We start from the raw sequence: 24,506 nt of genomic DNA, 5'->3' as shown, positions 1-24,506 counted from the left end.
TATGAGTTTTAGTAACGAGGAGTTTTGTCTGTTTTGAACAACTATTCAGAGAACTATTTTTATCCCAACTGCCAAATATAACCATGTGGAAAAAAGTAAAAGTGTGAATCTAGAGAAGAGACACTCTACCCACTGCTTGTAAAAACATGTCTTCATTTAATCAGGTGGTGTTGCACTGAAATGTAGAACTTTTCTGGATAATCAGGAGATGTCTCTACCTATCCAATAACAACAAATGTTTCATTGCAAAGAAACATTTTGGTGCTAATCTAGAAATAAATTCTTTCCTAAATTTGGCTGGAGTCAGAATACACATTGAATGTAAGAGAAATGAAATATGAAGACTAATGGGACAATGCCAAGAGTAAAAATCATCTACTCAGAAAAAAATCAGAATTCTATTTTTTGATTATTACTTGAGAGTCAACCCTTTTAGGTTAATTAATGTAAGATCAAAGATGGCAGATGATAATTACAAAATATATTTTAGAAAACAAGAGCGTTTTTCCTATTTTTAAATAATTATTGAAACAAGTACATAAAGATAAGCATTTTCCCCTAGAGTTGTATAGGCTTAAAATATTTACACATTATAGGGTATAAGTGTAATGCCAACAGAAGCCATTTTCCTTTTCAAGAATTCCCTAATACTGTGCCAAGATCTGGCAGTGCATCTTTCTGACCATAACGATGTAGTGGAGCATAGCACTGAGGTCTTATTCTTGGCCATGGAACCTCAAACTATACAGGGTTCATGGTTCAGAGAGAAATTTGTACCATTTACTTAGAAAAAGTATAGCTATCTTCCAGAACATACTTGATTACAAACTGATAACCAAAGGAAAAAAATGTATTAGTAAGGAGATACCACTTCCTGAATGGTATAATACAAGGCATATAATATCCTTCAGTGCTGTCACATAGCCTCAATATTGGGACAGTATTATATAGGGGTGATTCAGCCCACCTTTTCACAGACTGTTAAAAATGTCTACTAATTAATATTGTTGCGTGGGGCAGGGGGGTTGGAGTAGGAAGGTAGAGGAAGAAAGTCTGACTTTACATATATTTTAGAAGCATTGTGAGAAGGGGGACTTTCAAGTTCACTCGACAAAGTGCTTTAAAACGTTTCCAAGTAGAACTTCTGCTTGAAATGAACGGCTAATATTAACTTATAACCAGATATGCCAATTTGTATGCCATGTGCTGAACTTCATAAAAAAAGTTATAAACTATTTCATTCATTACATGCAGTCCTTATAATCCTTTCATTCTCAACCTGGTTAGTAAATCCTTTACTCAAGGATAATGCATAGGTAAACAATAACTAAAGTCTAATTACCACAGTTTCATAATGGTGGAATCCAAATTAATAAGGCTGTCAAACATAGAGAACAGGGATGAGGAGGTTAATTTTTACTGAGCCTCCTTCATGTGCTGGATAACCTATTGATGGTATCTCATTTAATTCTGAAAACATCATTCTGAGTAGGAATTAATATTCCCACTTAAGAGATGAGGAGAATACAGCTCTGGGAGATTAAATACCTACCCAGGACCATCTAGGTGACTGACAGAGCTGGGATTAAGCTCATGTCAGAAGGCTCAAAGCCCATGCCTCTTTCTGCCACATCCTGCGTTTCTCTCTAGTTCTCTGTAGACTGTGTTCATACAATATTTGATGTTTAGAAATCAAACCTCTTAAGAAGTAATATCAGAAACTGCAGAACATTTCTAATACATTATTAGTAATTCTGTTACATTTAACACTCCACCACGGACTAAAAATGCCTTTCCACGGCCGGCCCCTGGCTTAGCGGTTAAGTGCGCGCGCTCTGCTACTGGCGGCCCGGGTTCGGATCCCGGGCGTGCACCGACGCACCGCTTCTCCTGCCATGCTGAGGCCGCGTCCCATATGCAGCAACTAGAAGGATGTGCAACTATGACATACAACTATCTACTGGGGCTTTGGGGGAAAAAAAAACGGAGGAGGATTGGCAATATATGTTAGCTCAGAGCCAGTCTTCCTCAGCAAAAAGAGGAGGATTAGCATGGATGTTAGCTCAGGGCTGATCTTCCTCACAAAAAAAAAAAAATGCCTTTCTAAAATCATAAACTGACTAAGTCATTTACACTCTCATGACAAACAGTCTGCTATAAAGTAGCAACTTATGGACAACATGGTGATCTCAGCCCCTCAGATATCAGTGCTCCAATCACAGCATGGACTTCGCAGTCTGGAGAACACTGAAAACACGAGAGGTGCCTGGCTTGTTTTGAATTAGTAACCTGTAATACCGTTAATTAATTACTTATTTTTTCTACTTTGCTTGCTTCTTCTGAAAAGAATTTGAAGTGGCTTGCTGAGAACAAAGACTGTAACAGAAAATAAATGACAGGTTTGTGGGATGTGGGGGGTGTATAATAAATCTGTTCTACACTGGAGTTAACACAGATTTTGTCTGGAGAGATCTGACAGGATCTTGGATTAATTTACTTTGGTGGACATTGAAATAGTATGAAAAACTGAGAGGCTAAGAAGGTTTAAAATGGTAATGTGTAAGAAAATTCTTTAGGAAACCTTTTCTTCTGAGATACCACAAAGATAAACACTAGGGGAAATGGTCCCACAGTCCACATTAGTAAGAAGGATTTAATAAGATTTTACTATAATAAACAAATTGTTTATGGAGTCAGTCTCTCTCTTCACTTTACTAAAATGTCAGGCATTGCCACAGTGTATAGAAGGGAACCTAATGCACTGTTTACCTTTTTAAAAGCTGAAGTCTGATTATTAACGCACAAGATTTTATTTCTCCAACATTGCTGAGGACTCACGGGTTCTACGTAAATAAAAATTACATCATCATTGGTTCACTTGACTAAGAGTACAAATTTAAAAAAAGTTTTACTGGAAATCTTTTCAAATAGAGCACACTTAGTCTTACACAGATATTGAACATAGTTTAATTTTTTTCTTGACGAACCAGGATTGCCATGACATCAGGCAAAGGCTATTTGGCTTGAAGTCAGACAGACCTGTGTTCGAAATTTTGCCTTTTCTGGTGTTACAAACTAAGAACACTGTTTGGCTTGCTGGACATCATTAAATAAGATATGAGGAAGCCTTTCCTTTGTTTTGTGAGCTATAGAAGAAAAAACAGCGCTTGTGAAGTAGTACTTTGTTTTTCTTATGTGCAAAAGTGAGGTAGGTTCTAAAAAGACCAGAAGTTTTTAAAAATGTTAAGTGCCCTGCAGCTTTTAAGGCTGTTATACCTTGCTTTTTAATGATAAATATTTCATGTGTTGTTATTAATATTTTATTGTATGTTTTCAATTTTGCACCTCTGAATGTGTGCTTTAAATTATTTTTTCTGAATTACTAAAAATGTTTTTAGTGTATCTTGATATCAAGTTTTGATATCAAGGTTTTGAGAATGCAAAATTACAATGTCACTGGTAGGGGGAATATTTGAATTTACAGAAACAATTTTATGCTCCCTATTAGGAATTCATCTATTGCCTACAATAATGAAGAAGAATCTGGATTTTTGAAACACATATTATTTTTTATAGTGGATGAACACCAGTTGTTTACTTAAAAGAAGCAAAATAAATGTTTCTTGGACTCTTAGATAATGATTTTTTTTTTAAGTGCATCTCCCCAAATACTAGCGGGTAACTCAATCTCAGGAGTTTGTGAACACAGACTAATCAGAAGATTAGGACCATTGTTTAATGTGAAATGTGTTAAAAGTACATGCCTTTATTCTCCTGAGACCATAAAAAGATATTTAGACAAGGCATTTAGGACAGGAAGAATGTTTCCAGGAAAGGGAGGCCATAATCTTTTCTTTAGTTAAGTTTTTTGTAAAATGCCACATAAAAAAGACAGTTTCATCTGCACACAGGTTGTAAAACAGTTCAATGTCTACATCTTGTATTTGTAGCAGTTCCCTTTATATCATAAAAGCCCTATTCTGCTGTTTCTAATTATTTTTTTTAATAAAATGTCAAAAATATTTAGGTTTATCAACCTAAAGAATGTTTTGTCTGGTCTCAGAAAGATTAGAGAATAAAATGTTTTGTGAATAGGAGTATGGAATTCATTTTCTTATCAAACGTAGAAACATTACGCCCAGAGTGTATCCTGACAAGTATGTATTAGGCATTATAAGCAATGAGTTTAAGGACCTCCCAGTCATTTGGAGAAAGACAATCTTTTTATTGTGCTGACATAAATGCTTTTGGTTTCCTGCCATTAAACCTAAGTGCCAGTGGAGGTTTGAGCAGAGTTGAAATAGCTTTATACAATATACTCTTTAAGAGAATAATATATACCTGTAAGAGTAATTTTTATTTCCTAAGGAGATTAAAAGTTATATGTTTCTTCGTCATATGTGGGGAATGTGCATAATTATCTCTTCCTGGTCAAATATAAATTTTTCTACCTACTTTAAACATTCTGCATATTGCTTGCTTAGTGAGCCAATTCTACTCATTGTGAGGGAGAAAAAAGCCCAGAAGACCCCTACTAATTTCTTCTAAATTGAATGGTAGTTTCATGGAGAAGTTTTCATTTAATTTATATGATCAGATTGTGGTAAGTAGAACCAGACCATGGGGTTAAACATTTCCATATGTTATAAAGGCCCAGAACTTTTCCTGAAAGGAGACACCATTCTGAACTCAGACATTACCTGCTGCTTCCAGAAATGGCTGCAACTCCACCCCGATTTTACCCTCTCCGCAGCTCTAAATGTCACATGTAAGCACATGGAGGAGACGCAGTCCCCTGGCACTTCCTGTTGCCTAGGAGGGCCCCTACCTCTGCCACACTCCTGGACTCCAAATTTTTTCCCAGTCATTGCCACTTGCCTTCATCCTCTGTGTATGAAATGAAGAATTAGATAAATGCAGGGAAGGAAGGCAGAGTTAACAACATTCTGGAAATCTGGTTCCTGGGTTAGAGCCACCCTCAGCCCTAGTGGGATCTACAAATGCTTTACGACTCACCACTTGATGATATGACATTTTGGTGACTATAACCATCCCCTCTTCATTATACGCTCCAGAAGCTTGTGAGACCTCAATGAGTCATGAAGAATCCTAATTTCAAATCCAAAGAATCCAAAGTGATGATAACAAAAAATAATAATTGATATCTGAACAAAGGTTAGTTATTTGACAATGGATAAAGATTGGTATACCTTCCCTTCCTCGGGGCTTTGTTGACATGAATTGTGAACGTCGTCTTCTCTTACTAATTTTCCAGGCCAAGAAGTAAGTCCTTTGATTTGGCCCCAGACCAAGTCGCCAACGTTGAACGTCCTTGGCCTATAATGTATCAACTCATTTGAAGAAGGGGAGTCTGGATTTCTTAGGTCATCTTCACTACTAATGCTTTTAGCGTCTGAAGGGCTAGGCACACACCCATTAATGCTTTTGGCATTAAAGTCTCCATTGTAATGGATGTAGTCTTTGACCAGAGAACTCTCCAAACTATTTGAGGAGCTCGGAGACTGCTCTTCTAGGACTAGGTCTTGTCTTGTGGTGCTCAGCAGCTCTCCAAAGCCCCGACTCTGTCGAGGTCTGTTCCCATTAATGTGTGCACATCTTTCCACAGTGTTCTCTAGTCTCTCCTTAAAAGTCATCATAGTTCTTTTGTAGTTATTATACCTGAAATTTTCTTCCAGAATTTTATCCCCTTGACAGTTTCTTGGTGGTAACAGTATTGGGTGCTGTTCCCCAGGCAGAAATGGCAGTGTAGAGACATTATTGGACCTTTCGTGACAAGGACTACTGTGGATATGGCCTGGATGATCTAAAAATTCCTCGCACTTCCACCTGTTTCGCTCCCCTCCAGGGCTTTGCTCCCCATCCCACTGTTTTTTGGATGTGTGGCAACTTGCTGACTTGAAATATTCAAACCCATCTCCTTCGTTTAAGTTTTTCCCATGGTCCAGATTCCTGGGCAGCCGAGCCCCTCTTGCACTCCTCAGCCTACCATCGTGATCGACACTGCCCATATTTCGTCCATGAATGACCGCACTGACAGCACTGGGGAGACTTAATGGGTCACCAATTGAAGCAGTGAAGGCACTCATGGCACTCAGAGCTGGAATGGGGCTGATCTGAGTTGTACTGTTGACCGCAGTGGTGATGACAACCTGCATTCCTTTGCTGGCTGCATCAACAACTGCCTTGTAAATGGCATCTACAGAAGCATCACCTTGGCCACCCACAACAAGGCCATCCTTCACCTGCTGACCAAGAGATGGGTCAATCCTCGGTTGCAACTCACAAGATGTATCTTGGAAAGGCGGAAGTGTAGTGTTCAGATTCTCAGGAAGTGCTGTGAGCCCCGGCTGAGAGCTTATTCTTTTGTTTAGGAGAGCTGCATCTTCCTGCATCCTCACCTTAAAGAAATAGACAGGAAGCAGTGAAAGAGAGAAAAAAATTTAAAGATCTCAAAGACCATAACTTTAATATTTACCAAAAGACAAACAAATGTAACAGGGAAGGAAATATAAAGAAAGAATAAAGCTCAAAAATGAAATAAAAAGTCACTGTGTATAGAAAAACATATTTTGATTATATTTGGGTACTGTTTCTTTGGTTGACATTATTCAACCTTTTTTTTTTTCTTTAATCATCATTACTACACATTCTCTAGAAAAACTGAAGTTGAGGTGGTTGGACACAAAATGTTTTCAGGTGATGACACTAACTACACTACATTACATTCCCAGTAATGACTCTAACTACATGGAGTAGTTTTGCAATTTGGGATTCAAAGAGAGAAACAAGTCAGTGACCAGCACTGCTCAAAATACAAAGGGAACCAGATTTTGAAAATGATTTCTAACTCACTGATATTTCTACTGAACTAAGTGAAATACAATATAAGATAAGACAAAACAAAATACACACACTCCTTTATTAACAATAAAATATTTCTGATATGACACTATATTTTTGAAGTCTTCAGATAGGGTAGTAACACCTACTCTTCAACCTTACCAGGCTACCGGGTGAGGGACACTCCCATGCTATCAACAGTGACAATGGCTCTCTAAGAAGTGGTTCTCAATAGAGAAAAGGTCAAGAAAGGAAATACCCACCAGGGAAGAATATCAATGCTCAGGACAGGAAGGATGAGTGCAGTTTGAAAAAGTCCTGAGGTTGTTCTAATTTCACCAACCCCGTCTAAGAATTGCTGTTCCAGATCCTTGATACTTCAGATTTTCCCCACAACAATCACTCCCTCCCAGTCTTCACATCCTTCCCTACTAAACCAGAGCCTGGGATCCATTAGCACATCAACCACTCTCTTGTCATTCTCCCCTTGTCTACACCTACCAGATAAAATCCCAATCTTGGATCAATTTAACTGCCTGCCTTATCTGTATCTACAGTGAGGATGCTGAGTATCTGTTTACAGGAACTATGGCTTCCAACTGGGGCTTATTGTTCCCATCAATCCTATGATCCTCTAGTTAGGCACCACTCTCCTCCACAACTATTCAAATCTTCATCCACTTCTTTTTTTTTTTAAACTTTTATTTATTTATCTATTTATTTTTTCCCCCAAAGCCCCAGTAGATAGTTGTATGTCATAGCTGCACATCCTTCTAGTTGCTGTATGTGGGATGCCGCCTCAGCATGGCCGGAGAAGCGGTGCGTCGGTGCGCGCCCGGGATCCGAACCCGGGCCGCCAGCAGCGGAGCGTGCGCACTTAACCGCTAAGCCACGGGGCCGGCCCTCATCCACTTCTTAAAGCTGGCTGCTATACCATCTCTGGCACTATTTTTAGTGGATAACCTTACTTAATAGAGAAAATGGAGTTCATAGGTCAAGAATTCTTGTAATTCTTATACTCTGCTATTCCCTGCCCCCAGCAGCACACAGTTCCCTGCAACTGCATGTGTCCCAAATCCTGTCCTGCTTCCCAGTGTAACAGGGGGCCCTTCTGCTCTCTGAGGGTAAGTTCTCCATTTATGCTCTGGATGCCAAGCCACTCCTCAAGGATCTTGCCTCATCTGTTATCCCTTCTCTTATGTTCAATATCTTCCACTTTTTTGAGCTCCTTCCTTTAGCATACAACTATGTGCATAGCTTCCATATTTTAAAAGTTTGCATTCAACCTACGCCTGCCTAGGGGCACCACTCTATTTCTCTTATGTTCTTCATAGTTAAGTTTTTGAAGGAATAATCCACACTCTTTAATTCCTAATCTTTTTCATTCCTCCATTATTGCAATCTGGCTCTTGCTCCCACCACTCCACCAAAACTGCATTCTACCAAGTCACTGGTGATGTCCTAACTGCTACATCTAATGGATTCTCTTCAGGCTTTATCTACTTGATTCTCAGTGATATGGTTGAACACTTCCTCTTTCCTTCTAAATTATTTTATTACATAAGACATATACGAATATTTTCTCATTGTCAAAAAATATAAAAATTTTCCTCATCACTGCTCCCCACCAAACCTGTACTTTCCCATCCCACTCCAATCCCCTTTCCCTTCTCAGAAGCAATCAGTGCTGGAGTGCATCCTTGCAGACACTCACTTTTAATACATTAAAGTGTGTAGGTGTATATCTAGTTTCCATTCTTCATTCTTTCCTTTCTCCCTTCCTTCCTTCTTTCTTTCACATAAATGGTGAGTATTTTAATATTGTTTTCCAATACTACAGTATTGAAGTCTTGCAATCTTGTGGATCTTTCTGTCAGATTATACAAGTCTACCTAATCATTTAAACTACTAGATAGATGGATATAGCATAACACATTTAACTATTCCCCTACTGATAGATGATTAAGTGGTTTCTAATTTTTTCTACCACATATCATGTTGTAATAAACATTCTGGTATGTGCCCTTTTGTTCACATTTGAAGATTTCTTTAAAATAAATACATGGAAGTTGAACTTCTGAGTCAAAGGACATGTATATTTAAAAACCTGATAAACTATCAAATTACCTTCCAAAAGGAATGTATCAGCATACAATCAGACCACCAATACATCTAAAAGAATCCATTTCCCCACACCACTGTCAGCAAGGAAATCATCAATGTGATGGACATAATAGAGCTGTAATTTGTATAACTCTGATTATTCTTTTCATATGTTTATTAATAATTTATCTTTCATATTCTGTGAATTGTCTGTTCATATCTATTGCTCATTTTTCTAATCAATTATCTTTTTTTCTTCCTGACTTGTAAGAGCTCTTTTTATATTAATGATGTCAATTATTTGCTATTATTATACAAGTGTCTTCCCCCAGGTTGCCACTTGCCTTTAACTTTGTTTAGAATTCCCTTGATCATACAGAAATTTTAAAGTTTTATGGGTTCAACTCTGTTATTTCTTTTCTTTTTGACTTCTTGGTTTGGCATCTTACTGAAAGAGCCTTCTCTACCCCAAGATTATAAAAAAAACTTCTATATTTTCTTCTTATATTTATTAAGTGTTACTCTTTTCCATCTAGCTCCTTAATCTATCACGAATATATTCAGCTTGTAGAACTAAAGGAAGACCACGTGGTTGAAGCCAGGGAGATAGTGGTGAGAGCTGGGGCTGGATATCGAGGCCAAACAGGCATGTTAAGGATGAAGATTTTAATCGTGAGAGTAAATCACAAAAGGGTTTAGGAGAGTAACATGATCAGTTTTTACTCTCAGTTCCAAAGGCACTGAGATGCTTCAGGCAAAATAAAATAATCTTCACACAAAAGACTGGAATGTTTAACAATATTCATTATCGAGAAATAACAGTAAGTAGAGGTGAAAGGGCACGTACTTCTTTTTTTCGTCTTTTCCCCCAAATTAAGTGTTTAAACAAACCTAGACATTGTTTTCTACTTAAGTAACCCAGGGAAGAAGAGTACCTGAAAGTTCTGAAACAGACAAGCCATGGGGTTATTGTTAGCTGGGCAAGGAATTGTGGACTGTCCTTGAAATGCCTGGAGATGCTGGTACCCCTGCAGAAGCTGCTGCTGTTGCTGATTTGGAGGAAACATCTGATTGTTGTTTAACAGCGACTGTAGATGAGTCAGTTGATGGTTATTCAAAGTATTGTTTATTGAGGACATGTCACCTATAGTTTGAAAAACATAAAATGTAAGTCAACGTGATTCTTTGGAGATCCTATGCCTATCTTTGCACCTGAGGATTTCTGAAACAAAGTCTAAAAACTAGACTGTATGTATGGTAATTCCTTTCTCTTTTTCTCCTCAAAGTCTTACTAAGTGGTAAGGAAAGAATAGTTTTATTATTTAATTTTATCTTTCATAGTTAGTTTTTAAATTTTATATCATGGAGAAACTACTTAGTCTTTGCCCTATCCATTAGCCAATTTTTATATATCGAGCGTCAGTGTTATATAATTTCTTGAAACTATTTTTTTATAGCACCAACAATTAAAGGTTGAAATTAGTCCTAAAGTGTTTTAGCAATCATAAGTATTTGACAAGATGATTAAAACAAGTGAGTTTGATTGGGCTTTGTTGACAAAATTTAGTTCTCAAGCCACAATCATCAATAAACACCACCAAATAAAATCAGATTTGGTTTAGAAATATGTATTTTATTTTTAAATAAAAGCTTGGTCACCTAAAATTAAAACTGTAAAGAAAGCTAATAATACAAAAGATTTCGTTGTCATAATAATTCAAAATAAATATTATATAATTAGATAGGATTAGTTAATAACTAAATTTATATTCAAAATTTAAAATTAACTTGTTTTGAAATTATCTTGAGGACAATAGAAATTGTCCTATAACTTGAAATATATAAATCTGTAATGCTTTTTAGATTATTTAACTACATATTTCAACACTAAAGAGAACTAATTAAACTATATTATAAAGAGGTCCATAAAATCTGGAAACGTATTTTTTTTTTATATAGTGAAGGTGCCTTTGATAACATCATGTATATTTGCCTATGTTTCCAGACGTTATGGACACCATCTCTGTACTTCATGATATAGTTACCTGCATCACTCAGTGGAATACACTTGACATTATTTTTAACCTTTTTGTGATAGGATAATCTACATGAAGGATTTTGTTTTTAAGCCTCAAAGTTCTAAAGAATAATACTGTCTAAGGAAATCTAGCAGCAGCTATTGGGGCTGTCTGTTTCTTTGAACTTGGGCAAACTTTGAATGTTTTTATGCCTTGTTTCTTATTTTGCTGGATAAGCATTTAGTTTTGTTTATTTAGGGATCACCTGGAAAAACAATTCCTCAAACTGTTTCCATCCAGGGTGCAGCTGCTCATACTAACCCTGTGATGCCACACCAACTAAAATTCAAATAAAAGTTATTTTTAAGATGTACCTGTGCTTCATTATTTGAAAAATAAGACTTCATTTGGCTTAAGAGAATGATGGGTAGGTTAGGTTTAGGTGGCATCAGAATTAGAACAGAAAGCAGATTAAAATGATATTTAGTATTGCTAGAATAGGGGAAAAGGAAAAAGTCATTTTCATGTTTGTATAACTACGGTTGTGTGCGGGTGTTATTATATTTAGTTCCTTAAGCAAGCTGTGACATAACAAAAACATTTTTAAAAATAGCGTGACAAAATGGAGTTTTTAAAAAGGAGAAAATAGAATCAGAAAGACGTTTCTTTTGTAAAAATTTGTGAAAACATTTAACTTACCAAGCAGACCTGTCCCCAGTAGAGGGTTAAGTAGCTGTGGCACCACAGAGTTACTGTTGAGTTTAGCTGGACCAGGTGTATTCCCAGCATTATTAGATATATTCAGCAATGTTTCTGCCATTGACACCACTGCTGTCCCACCAAGTGTTGAGACAGTCAGTGCTGCCACTGCTGATGATGTAGTGGTTGTGGTAGTGGTTGCCTGGGAGGAAGTTGCTATGGAAACCTCTGGATGATTAGCGGTGTTGGCGGATGCCGAGTTCAGGACACCTCCCAACAGCTGGGGATTCAAGGCCATTAATCCTGAGGCCCCAGTGACAGCGGGGAGGAACAGGGGGTTAAAAGTTGTGTCACTGCCTGCAAAGCTTGGTAAAGGGTTCCCCAGGGGGCTGGTTAAAAGGGTCTCAGCTCGGCTGTTCTCTGACTGATTGCTTGGCAAATGGTCTGGTGGGGCTGTCATCTGTGTTAATGAGGGTAAAGGGGTATTTTGCTGTTGCAAAAGATCTGAGATGGTCAGATTGAAAGATGGCAGGGGAAGCATGGCAGCTGCTTGGTTCTGAAGCAGGGCTGCTAAGAGCTGAAAGTGAACAGGCTGCAATACCTGCCCATCCATGTCACCGGAGAGAAAAGCTAAAGCAGCGTTTACATTCGGGTTGAGAAAACCTAAAGGGTGGAGGTTGATCTCAGACTTGCCTTCTCCTGCTGAAGGCTGGAGGATATTTAATAGATTCTGGTTTAGGAGATGCTGTTGATTCACTGGCAAAGAGATAGGTAGAGAACTGAGGAGGCTGGGATTCAAGGGGTGTGGAAGATGGTTGTTTGAAGTGCTGTTGGATGGAAAATGAAGTGCGTGCTCCTGGCCAACAAAAGGAAAATCACTCCCAATGGGCAGCTGACTCTGCAGTGGATTTCCAGCTGCGGTGGTGACTATGACGCCATCTTGAAGAACAGATGTTGTCTTTGTGATGGCAGGATGGTTGGTGCCAGCTATGGCTATGGAGGATGATGGTCCTGAAATACCTAAAATGAAAAAAACACAACCCGTTTATTAATTATGGATGTTAAGGAAGATGACCTCATAAAGATACATTGAGATACATTTCAGTTAATTTGTTACATGTCACCTCTGCCCACTTTAATCACATTAATTGTAATCAGAGATAATTTGACATCTGTTAATGAAACTTAAGTTTAACTTTACACTTCCTAACCTACTTTGAAAATACATTTATTGAAGAAATTTAGCATATTAAGAAATAGCTGTTTCTATTCAAACAGCTTGTTTTTCAAAGCTGGACAAGGTGAAGATGGGGGAATCTGTGTTGTAGTTCATTCAATTGGGTAGATAAAAGTAACAAGGCTTCATTTTTCAAAATATGTTTTTACTTTTTTAAAAAAGGCATTGGTCTGCATTTGTAATTATAGTACTTGCTTTTAGTGAAAAAAACAACAACTAGAATATACATGAGAGTATAAAACAGAAAATAAAAAGTACCTATAAAAATAACTATTAATATTTTAGTGCATAGTTTTCTGGGCTTTTCCCACTTGTATGTATATGCAGATGTATATATACATATGACATATTTTAACAGAAATGGAATCATGCTATTTTGTAACTTTTCTTCATTTATCAATATATTGTATCTTCCCATGTTAACTATAGAACCATTTTACTAACATCATGTATGGATATACCATAATTTAATCAACCTACAGTCACAGATATTTTGATTGTTTACAATCTTTTAGTATTTTTTACTATTTTACTAAGCAACACTATGATAAACATTCTTATTAACTCATCTTTGCCAACATGCCCAATTATTTTCTAAGGATAAATGCCTAAAAGTGGAATTTCAGGGACAAAAGGGTTATATATTTTTAAGGTTTTGGATACATATTGTCAAACTGCCCTCCAGCAAAGTTGATCAATATACATGCAATTTACATTTCTATAAACAGTGTATGGCAATGCTCATTTCTCACCAACACTGTGTTTCATCATTATGTTTTCATCTTTGTCACCAAGATAGCATAAAGATACTTTGTACTCATGATTCCTTAAATCAGACCAGTCTTCACCCAAATACCATTCTTAATCTTGAAAGTCTTACACTAGAGATGAAAATTCAGGGAATTTAGTATTTAAAAATATAACATTTCAGTCGCTTATTATAGTTGTTTTGGTTGTTCTCAATTCAAGCTGACAATAGAATTCCCTGGAGTACTTCAAAAAAATAAAACAAAACAACGCCTGGGCCCTATCCCAGACCAGTTGAAAACTCATCTCTTGGGGTCCGCCTGGACAGTAGCATTCTTTGAAATCACCCCTGGTGATCCAGATGCACTAGAGGTGGGGTGGGGAGAGTGAGAATCACATTCTGTTAGAAAGGAACCTATAATCATCTTTTCATAAAAGGTCTTCCCTAAAGAGGTGCACTGTTTTATGTAATACATGTATTTGGCAAATATTTATTATTACAAGCATATGTATTTAATTTTATATTAAACATGTACATGGAATAATGAACAATACCAGTGTTACTGAAAATCTAAAATAATTCAAACACTTTACTGCTGTGCTATGCCATAACAAGAAACTTTATATTTGACTATGTTACCATTGAGGTCTTGTCTAAACACAAACAAATGTTTCCAAAGTTGTAATAGTACAAATGTAATTTTTTATTCTTATTTTCTCCTAATGGAGTAACATAAGAATTTTTCCTTTTTGATATGTACTTTGTATTAATATTTTAAACCACATAGTATATGGATTGACCATATTTAATGAAAACTTCTGATAAAGTTTGGCATTTATATTTTGATTTTTTTATCTTTTTATATAACACAGGGATGAACATCTTCCTGCCTATGATACTTTCCTACCTTTGAATTTTTCCTAAGGAAAAATCCTTAGGATCTCATAACATCATTGGCATGATTGTTATGAGAATCAAAAATAAGTAAAGGCTTGTAATGTGTAAAAGTCTATACAAATAAAAGGAGTAATCATTGTCATCATTATTATTGACATAAGTAGTTGTAGTTAGTTAGTTAGTTAGATGTGGTAAAGTAGTAAGTATAAATCAGCATATCCAACGCACTTTATAGAATAACCCTATAGCACGACTTTGCAATTTTTCCCAGCTGTCACGTATGCTTTTTTTTTAAAGCTCTCAGTGTTTCATTTCAAGAATGAGATTAAAAAAACCCTCTGAAAATACATAAATATTTATAAAATATTGTCAAGAAATAATGACTATGTTCACAGAGTAGGGTAGGAACATCTCGAATGCTGAAGTAGGCATACGGTATACAATTTTTAAAATATTAACTCAGATTTGTAATAAAACAATCAACACCTTAAACATTTCATTGCTTCTTAAATCTTGGTGATATTTCCATAAATAGGAACTGTGCTTTATTTGCATTTGAAAACCATCTTTTTAAACAAACTAATAAAAACTCTTATTTGCTAGTAATCACTATCTCTGGCCTTTATTCCTATCAGCTAAATAATAATGACATATTTAAATGTCCAGATCACCATATCTCTAACCACAGTCAGAGCACATTTTCAAAATACTCTAGCGTATATATAGTAAGGCTTTGTAGATGAAGGATTTCCTTAGAGGTTATTATTTTTTTATCTTTATTTGTAAGAGAGAAGCATCCATACTTAGGATTCAAGAAAGTAGCCATTTGGGGACATTATTCTAAAAATTCTCCATCTAAATATTCCTGAGGAAAGACAATAAAGAAAATATAGTTACTCTGGGTGTATTTTTGCGTTACAAACAAGCAGGTGATGAATATCACAAGCTTCTTAAGGGTAATATGTGGATCAAGGACTATTTTTTATTTTCTCTAATTTTCAATAGATCAATTCAACAAACAGGCGTACTCTGCTGAACAAAAGGACAGAAACGGTGATACAAAACCAAACCAAACCAAACCAAACCAAACCACAACACCCTGCCTTTTCCTGCAGGAACTCAGACTTTAGGCAAAGTGATAAACACACGGATCTCCCTGTCTCTCTTTTTCCTCCCTCAAATATACATTTATTGAAGCTTATTATGAAGAAGGAAATTTTAAAGCTCTTTTCATATAGCTAGTGCAACTATAATGCAATATGCTAAGAGCTCTAACAGGTATATAACATGGGAACAATTGTAAAACTGAAGGTGTTAGGGAAAACTAAGCAAATGGTAACATTTGATCTGGGATTTGAGAGTGGAAAAGGAGATAGAAAGGGCTTCTAAGTAGAAGCAAAGTAATGTAAAAAAAAGACAAGGAGATAATAAAGTGCATGGAGGGTAATAGAGTCCTATGCATCCTCAACACAAAGAAATAGTACTGAAAATATTGTACACTGCTTTCCCACACACTCCAGCCCTCCTACTCATGGTTAAACCTGCTGCCTTAGACAAGCAGGGATGAAATTTGAAATCATCTATCTAAACTATTAAAAGCAAGGACCACTTATTTTCCTCTGTATTTACACATGGTTGGCATTCAACAAATGTTTGTTGGTTGAATGAATCTATTAAGAAAATCAAAAAACTTACACTCAACTTCTAGAACTCAAATCATTTGATGCTGTGTGTGTGGCATGTGTGTATGTGGAGAAAGGGAGAGAATACCACCCACTTGCACAGAAAGTGAAAACTGAGTCTCCAGTGTATTGGCCCAATGTCAGGAGATAAGGGATTGCTGGAAAGGAGACGGCTGGAAGATGATGAGTTACTTTAGAAGACTCCCAGGTGTTCCAGGGAGTTAAAATCACCTTATAGAGGAAGAGGTCCATCCCAAAGTACTCTGAGTTCTTAAAGTCACTCCTTAATGCTTGGGTCATTCAAAGAGGACTCTGAATTTTTATAGCTGGAGGGAAATTGGAGATTGCTTATTTCTGAACCACTTAATCTTGAATAGGCACTCTCTGGTGAACCTACTTCACAGTTCTGCATAAAAACCTTATGATCTGTTGAAGCATGTGGGGAAAAATGCTTTCTTACAGTTGATTTTTTTTTTTTTTTTTGTGCAGCCAAGATGTTTTGTGCTTAATCTAATGAAACGGACAGTTGCTAAAAGTTTTTTAAGAAGCAAATTATTCACTAAACATTTAGCAGTTAACTAACCACAAGGCAGCTGGGGGGCCGGCCCGGTGGCGCAAGTGGTTGAGTGAGCACGCTCCACTGCGCAGCGGCCTGGGGTCCGCCGGTTCGGATCCTGGGCGCACACCAACGCACCACTTGTCAAGCCATGCTGTGGCGGCGTCCCATATAAAGTAGAGGAAGATGGGCATGGATGTTAGCCCAGAGCCAGTCTTCCTCAGCAAAAAAAAAGAGGAAGATTGGCAGATGTTAGCTCAGGGCTGATCTGCACAAAAAAAGAAAAAAAAAAAAAAGGCAGCTGGTTGCCTGGAACAAATTAGTAAGTTGGAGAAGTCCTTTAATTGGAAAAAATTATTATTTCATGCCAGCCAGCAGCATCGTGAACTGGCACAATTTCTTTTTCTCATTGTCTCCGTTGCTTTTAAAGAAGTAGGAGAGAAGATTGGACAGCCACCCAATAAACTTTCCTGTTGCGATATCACGTGCCTGGACACCCAGTCAGAGATTGAGATAGTCTAGTAGACAAGGAAATGATGGTGGGAACTTGTCCAGTGCAGTAGATTTCCAGATACCAACGGTACTCTTTGCACAGACATATAATTTATGATGTGAGTGTATATGTGTGTACATACAGAAATAGCATCAGAAAATTTTTTTAAAGGGTATTTTCCTACTAATTTCATTCTTGAGATGTTTTATCTGCCTTATTATTTAAAAAATGCTTTTCAAAACAAAAGTAATGTCTACCTCTTTAGATTTATTTCTATTCTTCATTACCAATATTCTTTGAGAAAAGTCGTTGTTAATATTATATTACACTCTTCTATGGCTGGCACGGAAGTATTAACAATATTGTTGTACATGTCTTTGTATGTATGCAAGAGAGAGCATAAAGCTCATATCAAATGGACCAATAAGGTGTTTAAGAATGTAATTATACCACAGTTTGATCTGTATCTCCAATTTTGAATAAATACTACTTTATGCTAGAAAACTTTTTCTAAATTGATACACCCAAATACTGATTTTTATCCATAAAATTCAAGAACCTAAGAAATGAGTCATATAGAAGGTACTCCTTCACCATTTGACCTTTATCATTTGCTTTGGCAAGTGTACTTTAACTGTAAACTGGGTCAATCGTAATCCTTAATAAAAATGAATGCTTCTAGAGACAAGAGAAAATATCATGCCCTAGTGAGTCTAATAAATGATTCACTTTTCACCCCCAGAGAAATCGTAAAATTTTCTGCTCCATATTTACAGGACTGATTTTAGAAAAAGTAGAAAGATAACTTTTGTGAGAACTCTAGATCTTCCAACAAGACATTATTTTCCCAAGCCTTAGTAAAGGCGTGGTAATATGTATTTATATATTGATTGTATATACCAATCTCTATCTTTGTGCTTTGGATCCTGATGTAAATTCCTAGCATTCCTTTACCAGAAATAGGCAGGAAGCCCTAGTGACTAGTGGCTATTCCTTCTCCACAATCAAGGGAGGGAGGGAGCCAAAACCAAACCACTTAGGAGAAGAGGGGGAAGGGATCAATGGCATTGTCTGAGGAAATGCTCTCCACCCTCAACAGAGCCAACCTGCTGGGGAGGAGGAAAGAATACAGATGCAGCTTGAATCTTGGCATATGTTGTCTGAGTAGTTATGATTGTATCAAGGAGGTCAGTCTTGTGGTGGTAATGGAGTCAGACAAGAAAAAGAGATGTGATTTTTTTTTGCTACTGATCATTTCTATTTCCTTTCTTAACACACAGAATTACTCTGAAAATTTGGAATAAATGAAAAATGCCTGAGATTTTTCTTTACTCAAGTAACAAAAGTTTTTTTTTTTTTTTTGGTGAGGAAGATCAGCCCTAAGAAAACATCCACGCCAATCCTCCTCTTTTGGCTGAGGAAGACTTCCTCTACTTTATAGGGGATGCCGCCACAGTATGGCTTGACAAGTGGTGCATCGGTGCGCGCCGGGGATCCAAACCCAGGCCACCAGCAGCTGAGCGTGCGCACTTACCCGCTACGCCATGGGGCTGGCCCCAAAAGTTTTTTTTCACAAATGCTTTATATCTCATTTCTCTTAATATTTATTGTAAGGAAACAAATGTTGAGAAAAGAGTTAAGTCTTTTGCTTGGTAGGATTTCTGTTCTTGAAATATGCTAGAGTAAAAGTTAAAATGCTTCATCAATATTCCAACTGTAAGTTTTATCTCCTTATTTTGTTTAATGAGCAGAGCAAGCAGAGTTTCTAGATTATTAATACAGTTAACTTTGTATCCTTCCATTCTATACTATTTTATCTGCAGCTAAAACAGTGCTTAGCCCATATTCGGTGCTCAATAAATATCTGCTGAGTTACTTGCCTCATCAATATTCTAAGACAGCATTTAAATTTATTTGGGGCTGCAAAATCACTTTAGTATGCCCCAACCAGTATATTTTGATAAATGAAATAGAAAAAAGAGCACACTGAGTAGCTAGGGTATTATTTTGTGGAAACTTTCTGTTAACTTATATACATATGAGTGCTGGGTCATGTCTGTTAGTGGGTGATAAAATCTTTTCAGTGGGTCATGACTGTCATACACACAAAAAAATTAGAATAAGATAGAATCAGATAGAATGGGATCAAAAATATCAGAGTACATCACATGTAATGTGTTTTTTCAGAAAACTTTTATTTGTTATACATTAAAAACATATCTCTAGTGGATTGTAATGCAAGTTAGTTTCTTACTGTGGGAAGAAGTAAAAAAAAGTTTGAAGAACACTGCTTTTACAATCAGGCCTCTGAGTTGCTCAACTCTGTGGGGGATGGTCTATGGAGTTGTGCTTCAGGAAGCCTATTTATCAGACTATAGTGCGAGAGGTGTCTCTATGAAGACGTGCAGCACAGGAGCCCTGCTCTAGGGTATTTGTGATAAATACTCTCTCTTATACCTGTTCCCATGGGTCTTGGATAGATATTCCAAACATGCCCGGACTAGCTCCTACCCTAGGAGTATCTCAGCAACTCCTTCAGACTTCTGTTATCTAGTTCCATTTTTAACCTGCAAAAAGGTGAGTTGTTACTTTGAATTTGCAAGAAGTATAATTCTTAGAAAATAATTTTTAGTTTACTCTTTATTTGGTTGGCTTTAATGTTTGATACAAGTTCCTAGAAGGTAAGAACATTATGATTTGATTTATTTAGTACTACCTGCATGTGGAAATGAAATCTATTTTGATGACATCATAGGAATATTTTTAAGCATTATTTTTGATGAGTTAAATTTTTATAGAGTTAACACAATTGCCTAGAATTTGGGTACTTTTAGAAGCTGCTTCAATGTTTTCAGACCACTTGTTTTAGTAAATAATAGTTTAGGCATCTACTAGAGAACTGAAGGATTCCTAGTGGCTTTATAAGTGAGCTTAGTGTACTGCAGTGGAATAAAATTCTCCCAATTTGCAAGCTGGGACAATTTATTTCTTGAAAGGTACAAAATAGATCATTGAATCAGCAAACATACCACACCACTCTGAGTTCTGTTATCACCTTTGATTACACAGACTCAACATCTAAAGTCAAACATATTTTAACTCCTCCTTTTGTACACAAGGAAATATTAAACCTGGAATATGTAAACAAAACAAGTGGTGTAACCCTGATATTAGGAAGCCTTCTTAAACAGCAAGACATTGTCTGTTGTAAAACTATCTTACAGCAAAGAAGAAACGGCTCATTTTGCAAAAATTTAACCAAAAGAATAGACATAGATTTTTAACACACAATAAAGAATTTAATATAGTTTTGGTATTTGGTTAAAAAACAAGAGCAGAGGGCAACTTTTAACCTAGAAGCCTTGTGCATCAGATGAAGGATAAAATCTAGGCATTTAAAAATTTGGGTGGAAATACTTTCAACAGCAACTATTATTAATTCTGTCACAAACTTAAAGGAGCCTCTGCCTTTCTTCACTCTAGGTTAGTCTATATAAGACTAGAATATTATTTCTACACACACTTCCCATATCCTGGGAGGGCTAGCTTATATAGCACAATCCACCCTTGAGCATTATTATCCCATAATCTTTTTGCACCTGTAACCTCAAATGTAGGAAATGACAATTTCCCTTTATTTTCTTTACTGGCATGTTCTGAGAATAAATAAATATGTAGAACAAAAAACCAAGCTGATTACTTTACAGTCTTTTACCCAAAGTGTTCTTTTGTGGTTTCTATTTCATTTTCTTATACCTACCATATCAGTGGCTGTACTGAATTTCAATCAAATGTATTTTGTGCTGAAAGAAAAACACCTTCTTTTCCAGAGCTTTAAAAAATATATATAAATATCCATGAACATATATTTATTCATAGGTTTATTTATATTCTTGTTAGTCAATGTATATCTTTTAGAGTTAAGGCAAATAAATGTTTGAATTATTTTCTCTTCTGGTACAAACTCATACTCTGCCCCATGAGAACATCATATTTTCATGTGTTTATAGAAAAGCTGATTAAATGTTTTTTATTAGGGAAAAAATAAGAGAATATAAAAAGTATTTTAAAGTGAAAAACTTGTATTTAGTGACTTTATCACACTGGAGGAAGAAAAGGTTCAGTTATTAAGTTGGTTAGCAGAGTAGTCTAAATCTTTTTGCTTTTTTGAAAACTGTGAAAAACCAGAGGGCCATGGAAGGGATGGATTGTCATTTGGACACTAACAGTGCTGGGTCCTCTGCAGAGGCTTGTGACATGTGTGTCAGCACATATATAGTCAGCAGGTGGGCAGCAGGAGGCATGGGCCCGATGAAATTTGCCAGTCAAGGGCACCTGATTTTGGATTCCTCCCTAAACCAAAACACCAGAGGACACGTCCTGGAACCACTTAAATGCTGAAACTTGTCTCTCTTCATAAACTGAAAAGTTGCTTTAAATGTCCACTACTGATGGATTTCAGAACAAACCTGCATTCAGCAGTTTGAGTGTTTGGACTGAGAATCAGGAACTTTGGGGTTTGGTTGCCAGATCCACCAGAGCTTTGCTTTGCAACCTGAAGAATGTCACCAAGTATCTTACTGGTCAGTTCTAAATCTGTTACATGAAAATATTAAACTTTACCTGTAATTTGATATCCAAAAAGCTAACAGAATTGTAAATTTTCCAATGCAAAGTGTTTAGAGAGCTTTAGTGGAAACGCAATTTCAAAACACCAACTAGAGCCTTGTATAGTAAGTTTTAGAAACGTTTTCTAAGTATTTCATATCTTTTATCCATATATCCTATCCTTTATTCAAATCTTTTATTATCTTTGCCTCCAATTCCCATACCTGAGTTATACATTTTAAATGCATCCCATAGAATTCACATATAGGTTTAAAAAATCAATATTTGGGTTACTTATGACAAAAATTCTCTTTAAAAGAAGTTTTTGAAAATAAATTACCAATCAAATTAAGCATTTTCAGAGCAAGTGATTTCTTGTCTTAATTGATTTCTTAATGTAACATTTTTGAGCTGCTGCTTAGGAGAGTGGAAAAAAGGCACTGGATTGAGCAGGTCACTTGCGTTTTGTCTAGGCTCCGTTACTGCAGAATAGAATCGGACCATGGTACCCGTGGGTCTCTTTCACCCTACTGTGCTATCATGCTTGGAATGGCAAGACTAGCATCTGCATAGTCCCCTCCTTCAAAGGTTTATTGACATGTCACCCACTAGGAAACCCACTCTTATCTGAGTAAGTGAGATGATACCAATTCATTAAAATAAAGGTCACCAAATGTGATTCACAAAGAGGGGGCAGTTCTCTTGATATTTTGGCCATTTCATCTGTATTGATACAAACATTCTAATCATGGTATACTATGATATCAGAGTCCAAAGAAAGAAGACAAAAATAACTGACTGTTGTCTAAAAGTGCATCAAAAATTTACAAAGGTGGCTTCTAACAACATCAATGTTCTTTAATTCATCATGTGTTGGGTATTTTTAAAGATTTTGAAAGTGAAACCAGTATTTTGGACCACTAAATGTTTCAGATGAAGAACTCAGAAGAAGACCAGCTGGGAAGAAAATGGATTTTAGAATCAGATGAACCTGAGTTTGAATCCTAATTCAGTTATATTTGATCTTGGATAGTTATTTAATTTCTCTGAGGCTCAGTTTACTCATCTGTATAATGGGGACAATAATATCTTCTACTGTGGAAAACTACACAAATTAGAAATACTATAGATAAATCACCTAGCACATATTAGGTACTCAACGATAGCTACAAGCAACATGTTAAGAATAAAATGTGTTTTTCTCCTCATTTTTTACTGGTATGCTAGGAATAGCCAGTAAAACCTACAGGGATAGCTGTGACTGTCATCTGCTGTCTGACTCTGAATGCCCAGACTTGGCATTTATTTGATGGATGGATAAATGTCAGTGTAAATAAATATCTAGGCTAAGCAATTAACAGTGACAGTACGTTCAGTTGACACAGTTCACTACGTATCAAAAAGAAACACAGCATTAGAGACCTCTTCAACATTCAGCTCATCAAGTGTTACATTAATTAGTAAATCTACCCATTTTCATAACCAGCTGCACAGCAGATCTATGTACTTTAATTAGTATTTAATTTTATTGGGTTCAATATTTTAAAAATTCTTACTGACCTAGGTTTTTATCAAGCATATGCTTTCTGTTAGCTTACACATCACTGGTCACATCCATATCATTACCAGATATTTATTCTTGTCCCTTTTAGCTATTTATATGCTAACACTTTTCTTATATTAATAAATATTCAACCTGTGACAATCCCAGCACTGGCAATCCAGATCTGATGTTTTACAGAGATGCATGGAACAAGAAAATACATGTCCAAGACTGTATAAAATAAGTCTAAACTTAACAACCAGAAGAAATAAGAATATAAATAAATGTTGGTCTTTTCCATTATAGAAGTATTGAAATACATCATTAATAAAATACATACACTTTGCAATATGAACTTAGACCTGAAACAAAGTAAGTTGAGGTAAGGGGTATCAAAACTTAAAGATATAACACAATGAGACTAAAAATGTCTCATCTAAATGATTGAAGGTATGCTTAATAAATATGGTATATTTTTAAATAGTGACTGATTTTAAGCAACTTTAATCTGCTAAACGAGTTAAGATTAAATTTTCATTTGTGTTGAATTATCTAAAAAGGATTATGAGTCATTGAAAAGTTGGAAGCCCCTTTGGAATAAGTATCCTGTTAAACACATAAAAAATAGTTTCATGAGATTCCTTAGACTAAGAATATCAAGAAGGCACTAATCATTTCAATTATCTTCTCCACCTTATATTCTTTTTAACACAAGAGGCCAATGAACAGTTCTTCATTAAATACTGACATCAAAACATAACACATAACACAAATTGCAGAGGATGGCAGGTGTAAGTAGTGACACCAGGAGGCAAAACACTTGATTTTACTATCAGCAACGAAGACATGTAGGTTATGATGCTTTTCCAGCATGGTGGTATAATGCAGTCTATACATATCTACACAATAGCTTATTTTTAAACGCCTTAGCAGTTTTCTAATTTCCAGTAGCAATTTGGTTTTTAAAGCCCACTGTTTTCATATCTGAATAATATTTTTTCTACAATCATCTTTTATTTCCTCTCTGTCATTTCCCACAAATCTTTTAAATCATTAGTGTT

At 36.1% G+C, this 24,506-nt stretch overlaps 1 protein-coding gene across 8 annotated transcripts in view; it reads right to left on the bottom strand.

Annotated features, from left to right (window-relative positions):
- MBD5 (methyl-CpG binding domain protein 5) overlaps positions 1 to 24,506 on the bottom strand; it is a 402,321-nt gene that overhangs the window by 17,576 nt on the left and 360,239 nt on the right. For 7 of the 8 annotated variants that reach the window (XM_058548920.1, XM_058548922.1, XM_058548919.1 and 4 more), the window contains 3 exons: positions 11,682 to 12,701; positions 9,900 to 10,108; positions 5,211 to 6,419 (listed from right to left, as the gene is read on the bottom strand). In XM_058548920.1, the coding sequence (XP_058404903.1) occupies positions 5,211 to 6,419; positions 9,900 to 10,108; positions 11,682 to 12,701 (2,438 nt within the window). Of the gene's footprint in view, positions 1 to 5,016; positions 5,110 to 5,210; positions 6,420 to 9,899; positions 10,109 to 11,681; positions 12,702 to 24,506 lie in introns of all 8 variants that reach the window. The other variant, XR_009221398.1, reaches the window with a different exon arrangement.

This window comes from Diceros bicornis, chromosome 10 (genome assembly GCF_020826845.1).
Source record: "Diceros bicornis minor isolate mBicDic1 chromosome 10, mDicBic1.mat.cur, whole genome shotgun sequence".
Classification (NCBI taxonomy): Eukaryota; Metazoa; Chordata; class Mammalia; order Perissodactyla; family Rhinocerotidae; genus Diceros; species Diceros bicornis.
This window is presented reverse-complemented; position numbering and strand designations above follow the sequence as displayed.